Below are 16,478 nucleotides of genomic sequence, written 5' to 3' on the forward strand. Positions count from 1 at the left end.
AGATTTTGTTGAATTCTTCCACTTGTGCTGCTGGCAGAATGCAAAATTGTCCCCCTGTAGAGATTCTGCCTTCAACCCAGGGTGCCACTAAAGCTCCCACTGTGCATTGGCATTAGCATGCACATGCGTTTGCAGTTGCAGTGTTTGCCACAAGTCATAGCTGAGGGATGCAAGGACACCTAGGCACCCAAGCTGCAATCTAGGGACCATCTGCAGGATTGGGAAAGAATTCCAGGTCAACCTAACTCTTCTTTTTTCTTTAAGAACATCTACATGTCAGGGTGCTGTGTTCCCAAGGGGGTAATGTGAGGTTAGTTATTAGGATTATGAGATAAAATCCTGCTTCAGAGTTCTCACTCATACCATACCCACTAGATTTAATAAGTATGTAGTGGTTTTTTATTTATTAATTTATTTATGGATTGAAGGATTTAATCCAAACTCTATGGAAGTCAGTAAGGCATCAGAAGGTACTGGGTTTCAATACATGCCATAAATGTAGAACTTCATTTAAGATCCGCCGAGATTAACAGATCTTTCCATTAACTTCACCAATCTTTGGATCAGAATCCAAATTTCTTTCATGTAAGCATATTGTACGCATAATAAAACTCGGAACTCTCAGAAACCAACATTTGTTTTAAATTGGGAACACAATCGTGTGAATAATCGAAAGTCTTTTGATATTTAGATATAGGAACTGCTTTTCCCTTCTGTCATGTCAGTTCCATCCTGATATTTCCCCAAAATTCTGTATTTTAACATGGGTCTTGACCCCTTGATTTTACTAGTTGCCTCATTTTTTTATGTATATAAATTGACAGCTGGGAGTTATTGTTAAGCCAATAGGTGGCACTGGTTAATCATATTAACAGTCAAGATACAGGGTATTTTATAAGTAAGATGTCACTGTGAACTGTGAACATATTCTATACGTGTTGTTTTAAATTTGTCATCTTACAGAACTGACAGTAGGGAACATTTCAGAGAAACAGGTTTTAAAACCACACCTCATTTTAAATTGGATATTGTTTGATTTGGGGCTAAAAAAGAAGAGCTAATTGCTGCAACTAGAAATTTTAGGCTTATAATTATGCCCTACATTTTGAATCCTGCCTCAGATAGTTAGGTCTTTTGTTTTGAAAATGTGTTTGTTTAAATGTTCTGGTGTAGACCATAAATTTGTAGTCACATCCTGTCATTTCTTCACAATTGAGAGACACGTTTCAGGATTACTTATTATTCTAATGTTATTTTCCATTATTTCTTCTGATTTTCATGCCAAGCGGCCATTCCTTTGGGCTCAAATGCTTAGCCCACTGTTGTTGTGTTTATTTTTTTAAGAACTGAGAAGGTTGAGGAGAGAGAGATGCCACCAATGTTATTACGCAATATCCTAGTAGCTAGAGCACTAACCTCTGAGCTGAAGGACCACAACCTAGGTCCTCCTTAGTCCAGCAGAGTTGCACACACTTTCTGCACATCGCACAAGAGAGCTCCCACCATCAGGCTGGGTGAGGACAAGCAGCTGTGTGTATCGCAGTAATGTTGCGGTATTTTGCTAGTCAGAATTTATTTGGAGGGTTACAGTCAGTTGTGAGTTTTAGTTTAATTAATGAATGGCCTTCAGTCTGTCCAATTTCTCATTTGCCTTCTTGGAGATCCAGTAGAGACCTGAAGGTTGGCAGTGTTGTTTGGGGAGGGCACGCTGGAAGAAGTGATCCAAACGAATCTGTTCCCATTCCCTAAAAAGAGTCTTGGGGAGCTTTGGGTGCTTATTCTAATGCTCTCTACTCACAGAAACCCCAAGGGAAGGAAATGACAACAGAGTCTATGGAGTTAATTTTCTAGGAAGGCAAGGGTACTAGGTAGCTCAAGTCATTTTTCCCTCTCTTACCAGCTACATGATTCAAACTCATTGCTTGCAAAGTGCTCTGAGATTCTCAGATGAAAGGCACTATAGAAATGCAAATGACTTATTATTACGGTATTATTTTCAGAGACAAGGTTTCCTTAATATTTAGGGACATTTGTTACCTACCGGTATTCAAAGCTTTTAGTATCAGGGGTAATATACAATGCTATTGTGCATTACTAGTAAAAAAGGCAGTTTAAAAGGAATAATTCAGTTGAATAGTCCTATGTGACAAGAACATACTAGCATTAAGAGACTTGGCAGCCACTTCCTTACTTGGTATTGCTGCTAAGTAATTTTTAACCTTATTTGCATCATATCCTTAGATAATTCAAGTACAGAAATTCTCACTGCAGTTAGAAGACAATGGTTATAAAATACCCACATTTTTTAATATTGCAATGCATTAAAAAAAATCCTGTGGCAAGACTCTGTCCTACCCATCCAGCAAATATAAGCATTTAGAATACTTAGAGGAAGCAAATAGCTGGGTATCGTAGTGAATATGCATTCAGGACTAGATTAGAGATGTTCTCTGCTCATCCTGGGCCTCAGACCTCCATAGTTGCACAGAAGACTCCAACATTATGTGATAATAAACATATCTGTGTGCATTTGTGCAGGAGACTAAGCTAGCAGAGAAGTAGGCTGTGAAAGAGGCAAAGTCAAGACCCCCAGCAAGCTTCTGTCCTGACCGACTGCAAAGCACGGGAACACCAAGCACAGGGGGTGACCCAGAAATTGTTTCTTCTGTGCATACAAAGAGCTGCTCTTTCCTGGGTGACGGGCTGCAGATGAAACCTGCAGGCAGCTCTGTGACCCCGTAGGACGTTCATTTCTGAGGCACCTTGAACAGCTGCAAGGGCAGCTTTTTTCTTTCTGCCTTGGTCCTTCTAGGTTCAGTTGCCTGCCTCAACCTGTTGTCAGTCAAGAATTTTCCTGCCGGCTCCTGTGAGCTGGGTAATGCTGCGTTCCTCTGTCAGTCAAATTGTGGCAGCGCAAACACCCTCCCTGCTTTGGACTTTCCCCTGCTAGACGGCCTTAGCTTGCATCGTGCTTGGGTAAGGTTACTCACAGGTTACGTTTCTTTGAAGACTCTCAACTTGAACGCGCTGCTCCTTTGAGGGTGGTGGAATGGAGCTCACTGTCCCCACATTGGCACCCCCTGTGCAACACACGGTAACAGGATGGGGCTGAGCAGCCTCCTTATTCAGCTGTGTCGAGCCTCGGTTGAATAAGAGTCATCGTGTGACTGCAGCCCACATGCGTGAAACAGCCATTCCCATCACTGTGGCTGAACTCAGACCAGTACAACCACCAGCAAGAAAAGAAACTGTTTGGTCTTAGGGCAGAATAACTCATGCTTGAAAATGGGCAATTTCCGTCAGGCTTCCATGTTAACTCTTTCTGTTCACTTGCATATACGTTTTGAAATTTTCTTCAATGAGCCTATTTTCCAGGACTTATTTTATCCCAGAGATTAATGTTTGGCAACTGTTTGTAAATACACATAATCTGTTTACTAACTCAAGAATGTAAAATATACTTCCCCTATTGAAAATAAAATAAGCAACTTTAATAGCAGAACAGCTTGTATTTGAAGGTCAAACTTTGGCGTGGAAATAGTTCACGCTGAGAAGCAGCACCTTGGAGTACTCTAATGAAAACTGGCAGTGATTTGACTGAGCTACAAGCCTTCAGAAATCACACCTCACACAAACAGTCATGTTTAAACAGTGATTGCCTATTATTTGGCAGAAAGGCCATAAATGTACACGTGGCTAATTCAGTTCTGTCCTCAGCATTACACTGAGGATGCACAGAGAGAGGGAGGGAAGCGATGGCGTTCTCAGTCAGTTCAAAGTGTAGGGATAGGCAGGATGGTATGGTTATGGACTGCTTAGGAGACAACTGTCTGCAAGAGTTAGCATGTGCAAGAAAGATACGCATTCAGCAAGTCACTGTCTTGCTCAAGACAGAGTTGGTTTTATGATTGATTTAAATATTGGAGATGAATTTAGGGTTGGGGCTTTTTTAAGTCTTGTCTTAACGTTTTTGCAGATGTAGTTTCATTCCCATAGTTTATTGTGGACTATCATTTGGATTTCAGAGTATCAGAATTAACATTAGGAGATGCATAAAGCTCATCTCACAGCTACTATCTCATATTGGCTGCTAGAAGAACGTCATTTAGTTAATCCGTTCATCTGCAGCAGCCGTCTGGAAGGTGGAATTTGCCTGTGTGACATTTTTGTTGTTTAGGATCTGCCAGCTTCACAGATTTGCTGTCACTGTAAATCAGGTTAGATTTTATTTAATTAAATCAGCTTATCTGCCATCCATACTAATTATTGTAGTTTATATGCACTTCTGTTTCCTTAAAGTTTTACAACTTATTACAAATACAGGAATTCTTAAAATTCATTAATATAAGCACCAGACTCAAATTACAATTAGATAAGCACTTTCATTAGATTTGGAGGTAGGAATAAAAATACAGGATGGGTATGCCGAGTGTCTTATCCAGAACTCAGTTCTAGTTGAAGGAATGTTTTGTCTCTATTTCATTTATAAGGTATTAGAAATGTAGCACTACTCTTGCAGTGTGTTGTTTAATTTTCTGAACAAGACTCTACAAGTTACGCTGCAGGGAACAGCACCATGTTCTAAAACTAGAGCCAGTGGGGTTCTGCAGGATAAGTCGTACGGGCATAAATGGAAAGCAGCAGAATACGGTTTTATCTGTTGTGTACCTCAGACAATATATTTCCCGTTTATTATTTAATCATGTTTACTCTTAACTTCTGCCCTTTTCCCATTTTTTTTTGTTCCTGCAACTTAGCCTATTTTAGTTCCCTAGTAAGACTGTTCTGTCCGCTGTCACATTGATCATTTAAGTAACTGCAAACAGTAGCTATGAATTGTTGCTTCCTTAATACAAAGCTGTAGTCATCATTAATTTCAGTTTAAAGAGGCAAGAATCATTTTGTTTTAGCTCAGTAACTGAGTAGTAAGTTGGTTTTCAACAGTTTATTTTACTCAATTGTGAAGATATGATGCTCTGTGTTTTCGTAGACTTGCATGCCAAAATTAAACTGTGTTAAGGCGAAGAGTATAGAATATCTCTATCACTGACTGATCTAACGGCCTCAGTTACTGTGAAGGTAAAAAAAAAAAGTGAAGTATTTCAAATGAAACAAAGTACGCAGGTAGCTTTTATCACAAGGTACAGCAACACTGTGCAGTACAGTGACTCCAAGCTGGCTCTGAGAAAAGTTGCTTTGGAGCCAAAATAATACTGCTGCATCAGCACAGTGCAACCCTCCAGCTAATTAGCCTTGTTAGCTGTGTACTACATTCTGCAAGAAAAGGTTGACCTAGGCACTACAGTATGAGAGAAAATTAATGACTGTGGATCCTAAGGAGGGAGCAACTCGTCCGTCTCTCTATTACTTATGTACTAACTCAGGCAGCTCTGGGCTGAGAGCGTTGGTTTTTGCACTCCATTCCTAAATATTTGTAGCATGCATCTGTATACATCCAGATCCGGAGTACATTTCTGAGGTGAATCTCTTGATCCTCACTATCTAATACACTTTGACTCACATCATGAGCAGTCTTGGTGTGCATGAACTGAGTTCCTTTTGGATGAAAAATAGGAAGATAACTCCAGGATCTTACCTAATGCACTCCAAATGTTTGTGGGTGTTGAGCCCTATCCAAAGTAAAATCCCCTGAAATACATATGGCATAGACGTTAGGTCCTTGGCACCAGCTATTTTACTCTACAGTTTTGCTCCCACCGGCCCACGCAGTAACAAAAGTCTTCCCAGGCACTGTACGAGGGGCCTGGATGACTAAGCCAAACCTGCAGGTTCTTCTGAGAGACAGCATCACTGCTGGTTGCAGGGGGGACTCAGGAGGTCATCTGGGCTAACCTCCCTCTTGAAGTGCTGCCAACAGTAACTTGGCCAACCATGAACTTGTCTAGTCGAGTCTTGAAGAGCTCCAAGGACAGAGGAGTTTCTCCTAGTGTCCAACCTGAACTACCCAAGCTGTAATATGTTGTCATTGCCTTTGTTGTGCTCTCTGACACTGCCACAAAGAGCTTGGCTCCATCATCTTTGTAAGTGCCTTAGTAGTAGTTGTAGGCTTCAGTTAGGTCCCCCTTACACTCTTTGCCAGACTAAACAAGCCCAGATCCCTCAATCTCCCCTTGTAGGCCATGTGCTCTTTGCCCCTGACCATCTCAGTAGCCTCACCAGTTTCGTCCCCATCCTCCTGATTTGGGGTGCCCAGAGCTGGGCACAGCACTCGTGCAGCCTCTTCAGTGCCCGGGAGAGGAGGGTAATAACTTCCTGAGAGGGAAGTGAGGAGAGAGGGAGCGAGGCCACACTCCTCCAAATGTAACCCAGAGCAGGATCTGTCTTATTTGCAGTGTTCAAATTGGATAGATAAAAGCTGTGCACTGCAGATTTAGGATCTCGCCTTGAGTGGTGCCCACAGTAAAGTAGAAAGCTTGCAATGGAGCAAGGACTTGACTAATGCTTCTGGACTGTTCTTTGTCTTCAGAACACATTAGCATAGTTAGTATATTTTCAAACATGAAATCATAAAAACATAATATTGCTGCACTTAGAGACGATGTTTTATGAAAACTGCTATGCCTTTGACTTTTTTCCCGATCAAAAGTTTGTGAAGGAAGAACTCTGGTAATTCAGATAAATTTGATTAAGTTCATGGCTGTAGTTTTGAGCTTTTGTGGTATAGCCTTTTTACCTTGATGCAGATTTCATAAGAAGTAATTTCTCTGGAGGTGTTCTGGATTGTTTTCTGTTTATAAAGATAAATGGTAATTATAGCACACATTTATGTAATATTTCAAAGGTATATTTAAATATTAAGAAGGATATTAAGCATTTGGTGTAATTAATTAAATTATGGATTTCACACTGTCCTAGAATTGTCAAAATAAGAAAGAGTATAAATCTGTGACCATGATTCTATGAACAGACCTCTGACTTAGATGTATCAGCTGGGACTCTGATAAACAAAACATTGTTAGATTTGCACACATATCTCTGGTTTCCAACAATATGGGGATTGTTAAATCAGTTTTAACCTATCGTTTTGTTTCAGTGCAGTTATACAAATATTGCTTTAACTGCAGTAGATGTTTTCCATCATTCATAAGTTAACACTTTATTTTTCATCACGTGGCACTCCGATCTAGTAGTTTTACAACAGTTGTGTTTTATTTTTGCAAATAACTTAGCAACAGTGTCGTGCCTCTGTGTCTTAACTCAGTCGACACCGGTCGCAATCTAGACCTAGCAAAATCCATCACATATCTTAGTCTTACTGTGAGAGACAATAAAATTTATTATCTATGCAAGATTTCATTACTAACCAAATTTACTTCAAATTTGACAGTATGTTTCTCAAGTGATAGGTTTTATATAAATGTGTTCAGATTAACTTGTACAGACAGAACTTAATAATAATTTTGGCATCATTGCCATATTGTACTTCATTATCAGAACACATGTCATTCTGCATGGTGAGAGTAACATGATGTCAGAACTGTGCATTTAGTATGATAGCAGGAATCACCTGGACCAAAAGATGCCATAAATGATGGTATTAAAAGCTTTCTTCCTTTCAAGATACTATCAGATTAAAGATGGTGAAGAAAGTGATAGTGTTTGACACAATGTCAATGTCATTAATCCATGTTATTGATTTATTCCTATATTGATCTCTAAGTATAGAGATCTCTTTAATCTTTGGTATACCTCTTTGTTCCATGGTGTTTCTAATTCATAAAATTCAGCTTCGTGAAAATTAAATCGAAGTCAAACTGATAAAGAAATTCTGACTGCCGAATTACAAAATTAATTCAGCTGTGCTGTATTTAAATATGCTGCAATATTAAGATGTGTATGAAGCCTAATGTTGCACATACAAACACATTTATGTGCTAGTACAACACACAGTTTGGAGATTAAATCCCAGAACTTGATTTTCATTAGGTTTGTGTGTGTCTGTCTGTCTGTATTTTAAGGGCTCTTTTTTATGTGATAAATCTGTATCTCTGACAGAGAGAAGAACAGAGTTCATATAAATATTGTTAATAACATCTTTTTCCCCAACACAGATACAATAGCAGAAAGGAGTGCCCTAAGAGAACATGTGTATCCTAAGCTGAGAGAATTCTGCAGGGAAAACTATGGGCTGGAATTTCAGGTAGGTTTTGTTGTGTTGAATCTTGCGTTACTTTTTCTTGAAATTAACCCTATTTAGAACAGATAACATTTTAAAATATCATTAGTAAAATAGAAAATTGCAAAAAATGTATTTCATATGTTAATTGTACTGCATAGATGTACTTAAATTATTTTAAAGGCAGATTTGAGGTAAATTCTGAATAGACGAAAAAAACACGGTTTTACAATGTAACATTGCACTGGTGGTGAAAGCAATATGGCAACAAGCTGACAACTTTCACATTAGAAACTTAATGAAACCACCTCTATTTTAGATATTCAAAGCATTTAAGAAGAAATAATGTTATGTCTGAATTACCGTGTTGTAATTCTAGAAACCATACTTAATGCAACCTATTTTTAATTTCATGTAATCATCATTGAAGTAGCACCATCTGTATATTCACATAATTGTGATATTATATCTACTCTAACTACGGGTTTGTCTTCCACTGTAATGTGGAAAATAATTTAACCAGGTGAATATTGAAACTGATTACCAAAATGAATTGAATGTGGAACATTTCTATTGTGATTATATACTATGGAATACTATGGAATTTGCTTCCTTTAATGTCAATTGTAAAATTTGCATTGTTTCCGTCAGTTCATGTTTTCCTTTGTGTTATGGAAGACATATACCCATCCTTATCTTTGGTAAGAGCCAATTGGTAATAAGTACAGTTGCATTTGACTTAAAACACATGAGTTTGGCATCACAGTTAAAGTCACTGATACTTTTAAGTCACGTATAACCTAATCCACAGTCCAGTAAAGTCATCCAGTAAAGTCCCATATGTCAGCAGGCCTGGAACTGGCTCTTTGCTAAGAGAAACAAATACAGCTTGTGATGTTGTAAAAATGTTGTTCAATTTTTCAAAAATTCTGGTTCTACATCCTCAAGCCTTACTCGTATTAACCTCCCGTCTTAGTGACCCCAAAAACTCAGCTCTCCAGAGTGTAGCTTACTTGTAAACAGCTAATGCCTTTTATGCAACATCCTGTTCCTCCCAGTGTATTATTCTTGATGCACATGCAGCTGGTTTTTAATCAAAATAACAAGTTCTTAAATTAGGATATTTGGTTTTAATTCCCTGAGTCACAGTGGAGTTGCTGAATCTGCATGGTGGTAAATTCCAGAGTGATTTTTGATTATGGCTATAAAAGAATTTCATCTGAAGGTCCTAGCTCATCAGCTGATTGGGGAGTCCCAGCTGCAGTGGTACATGCAAGGAATAGCAAAAGATATTTAAATAATAAAGCATTTTTCTCCTGTTATTACCATGTGATATTAATGGAAAATATAAACTATTTCTCAGTCATCTTTGAGGAGACATCTCAGTGACAGGAGGGAAATGTCTCTTTCAAGTAGATCATAATCCACTGAATTCTTTGTGAGAGGAAACATGTCTTTCTTCAAATGGATTGTAATGTAGTCTCTAGGGGAGGAATAATTAAGTTTACTCTAGTTGATATTCACGGAAGCAAATTATTTTATTATATAGTTTCAACACCAGGAGCATCCTTATGTGATACGAGGTCTGAGAGACAGCTCCACTGACGCATTTCTGAAAACAGCTAGAAAGCTATCACATTTCTATGGAAGCAAAGTAAGAAAACTTGTACAAAAATTACAAAGGGAAAGTAGTAAAGCGTTTTGGAGGAGGCTCTGAGGTAGACTTTATCAAAACAGGTTTTTTTGCCTTTTCCATTCCTGATACACTGAGTTTCTTAGGTTAGCATGCAAAATCAAGACGACAGTTTTTAGTGCAATGGTGTCACGAAAGTATTATGTACTTTTCAGATACATGGATAAATTTATATTTCCCTGTACAGAGCAGAACACATAACTTTTCATCCTGATATGTATTCTTCTACTGACCAAACAAAAACTACCTTGCATGTAACTACCACAAATGCGCTATAATATAAATCATGACCCAAATGAAATGCATTTGAGTACATTTATTGCACCAGCTTCCGCTGAGTCATCTGGCTGCACTGATAAGTGTTTCAGTTGTTGCAAAGCATGAGATCTGTCAGGCGTCCTCAAGTTGGTGGGAGCTGTTAGGGAACATAACCACCATGTGTGTGGAAGCAGAACTGAATACATTCAATCACTCTGTGAATTTGTTTGCTTGATGGACTTCCTTTTCCATTGAATCAGAAAATATTTGTGAAAAACAGGTTTTGGTGAAGATAGAATGCAAGTAAGCTGAAAAAAAGACTTCCAGAGTGCATGGTGTTTTGTACCTGAAATACAGTAGTTTTTTAGGGGAGGACAGAGAGGTTAAAGAAAGTAGTTGTAACAGAAAATTTTTGGAGGATAACCAACCATAGTTAATTAGCAGAATGCTCTTTTCTTCTTGGGAGCAACGAACTGTTTCAAATCATTTTCACCATGTACTATATGCTAGAAGGAAAGTGGAATATGGCATGAATCATTTTTTTTAGTGTTTTTTTAAGCACTTGGAAGCGATAAAGATAAAATTATTTCATTTCCTTAGAAAAATCTGTGAAACTGTAAGATTGGTAGGACAAAAGCTAAAATAAGCAAAAGGAAACACTGAATTATGAACGAAAAGTCTCCGTTAGGTGACTAGTGTGGAACTGAACTAGATCAGTGTCAGTCCGCTGTGTGTAAGTAGCTCTCGCACAGAGCGCTGGTTGTCATCTCACCTTGGCAGCCTTACTGAAAGTTAGAGTGGGTGTTTGTCACACAGTTTTTCCAAGTATAAGTAAAAACATACTTCAACATCAGATACAGTTGTCTTGTTCCATTTCTTTAGTTTTGTAAATCCTGTTTATTTTAGTTAGCATAAAGAATAACTGATAAGCCCCTCATTTTGAAATTCTTGGTGTCTTCAGAGGTTTGATGGCTAAAATATTTCCTCTTGCAGGACAAAATTATAACATGTTAAGATACGATGCGCCAAAATTGTGTTACCCCATCAAAATAATCTATAACGTTAAAACACACAGAAGGCAGCTGCTGAGCCCCTCCAATATTTGTTATTCTAGAGAATTTCCTCTTTACATTTACAGAATTAACGTGATTTCTGAACAGTTAATTAAAATAGAAATTGCTTTTATGTTTCAGATTAACTTGAGCAGGACAATAAATTCATTCAACCAATAATGCAAATATTTTTGACTGTATGCTAAGATGCTCTAATTTTATGACAAGAATACTTAAGCTCTATCATACATCATTCAAGTAATCAGCTGAATACAATTTGAAGTTCAATAATGAAGTCGTATAGATAAATAACAGAAGGGAGAGAGGAAGAAGGGAATACTTTTTCCCTAATGAGACTAAAAGAGAAAAGGACAGAGAAAAAATCAGTGCACATGAGGGAAATAGGAAGGCTGTTTGAGATGCACTTTTGTAAAGCAGAAGCTGCTTGTTCCAGCAAAATTTTGGAACAGAGTTTCTCTAAAAACTAAAGACATTAAGTGTATTTTCTTGGCAGTGTAAGCTACAATGCATTCTATACATTGGTTATTTCACTCATCATCAGTCAGACGGCACATTACCTCTCATGTTTGGCAACAGTGTGCCTACTCCAGCAAACACTGACAGGCGTCCCAAACTTTTCTGGCAGAAATAACCAACGAGACCGTTGGTAATGAAATTAAACATGGGCATAAATACTTCTAGGATTAGGTCTTAAACCTTGGCATTTATTGTTACGAGAAACTTTCCAAGGAGATTAACTAGCTGTAAACTGGTGAATTTTACTTTTACATCAACCCATTATTAGTTCTTGTATTAGGTCTTCAGGCTGATTTTACGATCTTCTTTAGACAACAGCTAGTTTTGTGATTCTGTTTCTTAATGTTCCACAGTGCTTCCACAATACAAATAATATTACAATAAACAATATCGTAATATTTTCATGTATTAATACAATTTTGATTTTTTTTTTAACTACCCATTTGGACTTTTTTTTGTTCAGGTTATATACATGATGTTAACAGTCAATAGTAGCTTAAATGAGAGAGTAGTAGCATGTACCATAAGTTTTATTCCAAAAGAAATGCATACATATGATCCCTATTCTTTTAAATTCAATTATTTCCCACAGTAAGAATTCAGCCTTTTAGTTACAACGTGTAGTGAAATCACACTTCATCACTTAATTTCTTCAAGTAAGTTTAACATCCATATTCCAGTTTCTTCCAGGATTTTGTTTGCAACTAATTACCATCACAAAACTGAGTCTGTATCTACAGATGAAAGGCTGGACAGCAAGCTGTCTGCCATTGCGTATCTATACAATCTCTGCTTCCAAAGCAACAAAGACCAGCTAATGAAGTACAATATTACAGAACCGCACATATTCTTTCTTTTCAGCCATGTGCACAGGATGAGTTTATATCCTGTGGATACAAGACACAAGTCATGACTGTGATCCACAGCAAAACTCGCATTCATTTCTGTAGAGCCAGGATTTTATCAATGCTTTTGTCATTATGCTTACCTATCCATTATATGCAATCTAGGAGCAAATAAAGACTACATCAAATCAAGATCTTGTTATGCTAATCTCTGCAAAAAAATATGAATATGAAATGAGGGACTGTCCCAGGAGGGACTGTCTGGGAGGGAAAATAGGAGGCTTGAATTGTCATTTACCTAAGGAAACGGTGCCAGTCTGTGTAAGGACTGGATATAGACCTCATTGCCTTTTACTGCACTGCAGAGCAATGCTTAGCAGTACAGGAAATGTTGACAAAGCTAATTTTTCATTTGATAGGTAGAAAGGGCATATGATAAAGTAACAATGTTGCATACTGTTTTCCAGGTCATCGACTTATACTGGGGAGTTGAAGCAGATGAATGGGACAGTCCTGAGCTGCAAAAGACTCGTATGAAGCTATTAGAAGATTGCTTGAAAAGTTCTGCAGGTCCATGTTTTGTTGTGGGTATAAAAATAATGTTTTACTTTACAACAAAAATATAATGTTAGCTATCCTAACATGCATGATTCAGTAACAATTGTATTCTTTTTTTTTTCCTAAAATATTTGATATTCCTCGCTGTACATTTGCTATACTGCATGCAAATGTTTCCCTATACAGCACTATAGATTAACAAAGATGACTCAATATTAGTGGAGAGGAAAGAAGGATCTTTCATGATCAGTCCCCATAGCAAGACGGGTTTAGAAACCACAAGGTATGACTGTACTACTATCACAACAGAAGTATGGACTACTTGTTTAAGGAGGCCACCATTAATTAATTCTTGGCACTCCTCACACATGCGTTATTGGCTGGCCTAGAAGGACTGACTTACAAAAGCACAGAAGCAGCGAAGAACTATCTGCTCTGATCTGCATTTTGCTGTTTTGTGTCGTAAACCCAGGACAAGTTAGGATGCCAGGTATTAGAGTATGAAAAGACTGGAGGTCGGTGACAACCTGAGGAGGCTCTGAGTCTTTGTGTTTTTCCTACTCTCTGCCTTCTCTTTACCATTGCCAGAACAAGCATTGCTTTTAGGATTCTTCAAGAGTCAGTAAAGCTGGCAAAAAAGACAGATCTTCACTGGCTTTTCCTATTAGGCCTAAAGGAGAGACTGAACCACTTTTACAGGAGTGGTTTATAAAGCTTTACATATTTATTTTCATGTCAGAGAGGTCCTTTTTCTGTAGATGAACCTGTTGTTTTATGTCAAGCTCAACAGTCTTCAGCTATCCCTCACAGCTTTTACAGCTGAAACAGTATGAATTTATGAAGCCATGCCAAACATTGTATAGGGTTCTAATGGCTGAAAGGCACTAGGATTAGGCTGTATATATAAAGTCCTGCCAGGTCTGCTTTTCCCCCTTCCAATGAATCATATACAATAGATTTTGCTGTCACTGATTTTATATTAAATATACAATTCAGAGTAGTGCATTTTTTTCTCTTTCTTCTGGATTGTACCATGTTTTAAGATGAACATAGTTAACTTGAAAAATATTTAAAGACCGGTTTAGTGTATGCTATGCTGACTGTATTAGTTTTCAGTGCATAGACAAAAAATATATGACTTTTGATAAATGCCTTTTTCCCGGCTGCTTAGAGAGTAGCATATCCTCTTTATCTGTGAAGAGTAAGGCTGTTCTTTAACTTTCTGGGTAGATCTAGATAGAGAATCTCTCTAATGAGATTGGCTATTTGGTGGTATATAGTGCATACTTAACAGCATCTATTAAAGCACCAAAACAAAAGACAAGATGATTTGGGAGGAATATGGGTTTATTTTGTATATGAGAAGTACTATGTGCAAGGGAGACTTCAGTGAAAGTACAAAAATGGACACAATGAGTAGGATTTGCTATCATCAAGGATACTTCTCTAGAAGATAAATATTTATATTCTCCAAAACATATTTAATTCTTTATCCACTGTCTTGAGGCTCCATCTTTGTGAGAAATAAATGGGGGATGTATGACAATTATTTTTCTATGCATAGTTGTAGGATTGCAGAGATATTAGGATAAGTCTCAATTTAAATTAACCTCTATAAAACTCTTCATTTGTGTTTAAGAAGACAACCAACGTTATTTTAAGACAAAGTGCTTGCAGAGACAAAAGTAGATATCCTGCCTACATTAGATAAATTCAGTTCCAGTTTCATTCTAGTGCTGTAGAAGTACCAGAGCATACGGGGCAAAAGACAGACTCATTCAGTATCTATCCGTCAGGCTGAATGTTTTCAAGTAAACATGCTTAATCCTACTTAACTAATTTTGTCAGTTATTACACTAATTGTTAGTGTAAGTTTTACTAAATTATAAGCATTTTGCTATTATATGCCTTTATTACAAGTTTTCAAGGATTGGTCTGAAAGTAAAAAACCATTGCTTCTGTTTATTCCTGATTGTCCTCTCCGTAGTCACTTGTTTATTGCAACTGGAAGGATAGTGGAAATGCTTGTCATTCGGACATTAAAGGACACCTGCCACTCTCCTTTGACAGCCTTAATTGCAACTTATTAACCTGTGTTTTGATGTTAAACTTCCATGGAAAACAATTTTAAGACCATGCCTTTCCTATTCTAAATTTTCTTTTCTATAATGTATTTGCTAAGAAAACAATTTAGAAGAGGTAGATTTCTCCTCTATACCTAAACGTAGCTAATTGAACTCTAATTCTTAGACTTGTCATAATAAGGCATAAAACATTTAGCCTTTTTTTTTTCTGAAAAAATTGCAAGTCCTTGATTTTTCTTTTTTTTAAAGGAAGAATTTTAAACATTTAGCGAACTGAAACCACAGAATCCCGTGGGGATAGAAGGAATACAAAACACTGCCTGCTGTGAAGGCTGGAGATCACTTTTCTCCATGCCAAAGATTAGACAAAGAGCAAGCTGTTGTAGCATAAGTTGTTCTGTACTTTTATCACACCGTTAGAACCATCTCGCCGTCTCTGTTTCATTCACCTGCTTGCCTCACTCTGTTATTTAGCTTCAGAGCCCTGGGAAGCAAAGGCCGTCTTCAGTGCTTGACTGTAAAGAGCCCGGTGCCTGCAGTAGTGAATCTGGGCTGGGTTTGATCCTGTCATGACACTGTTTTTCACAAGCACACACTGGTCCAGATCTCTAAAGAGTTTGGGTAGCTTCCGTCTTGCGTGACTAAATTTAGTTTTCTGGGTTTATTTTTCTGCTTTTTATCTTCCCTTTGATGAAAAAACGGAGTTGGAACAGAAAGGCATGGCATTTTTCCTGTAGCAACACCCAGTGTCCTTAGACATGGATGTTCTAAAATCTCTGACAGTGAAGGAAACCTCGTCATGTACCATTGCTGCATATTTTAGCAGCTTAGAATTTTGAAGCTGTTAAGAACTGCCTGCCTGATATTGTTACTAAGGAAAGAAGTCAAGCCAGATCAGAAATTTTAAACAGAACAAAACAGTTAGCAAAGAGGTTGCAGTGAGCCAACGACTTCAATATTTATTCCAGGTTTTCCAAGTATGGGCCAGAGTAATAGCTCTCCCAATGACTAGACTGGCAAAACTACAGAAATCTCTTTATGCACATTTGGTTTTTGCTCTGTTGTACCTTAGTGGGATGGGGTTTATTTCATTTACAACACAAATTGAAGATGATTCTACTCCAACAAGCATAATTAGTTTTAATTTATAGTAACATAATTTAAAACTGACTTTGGCACTGCAGGCTTTGGGCAACTTCCCATTTCTTGAGAAAGTTCTATAAAATGTGCCACTTCCATTCAGCTGGGTATTTTTTTACTTTTCAATTACCGCTTTTTTAATTCAGACACAGATCTGGGATTAAATCGGACTAT

General features: G+C 37.7%; 1 protein-coding gene across 1 annotated transcript in view; it reads left to right on the plus strand.

Annotated features, from left to right (window-relative positions):
* The window catches only part of NWD2 (NACHT and WD repeat domain containing 2), a 56,224-nt gene that overhangs the window by 14,253 nt on the left and 25,493 nt on the right, over positions 1–16,478 (plus strand). Inside the window, exons 2-3 of the mRNA XM_075150542.1 lie at positions 8,073–8,161; positions 12,990–13,106. Coding sequence (XP_075006643.1) covers positions 8,073–8,161; positions 12,990–13,106 — 206 coding nt within the window. The remainder of the gene's footprint in view (positions 1–8,072; positions 8,162–12,989; positions 13,107–16,478) is intronic.

Source organism: Calonectris borealis, chromosome 4 (genome assembly GCF_964195595.1).
Source record: "Calonectris borealis chromosome 4, bCalBor7.hap1.2, whole genome shotgun sequence".
Classification (NCBI taxonomy): Eukaryota; Metazoa; Chordata; class Aves; order Procellariiformes; family Procellariidae; genus Calonectris; species Calonectris borealis.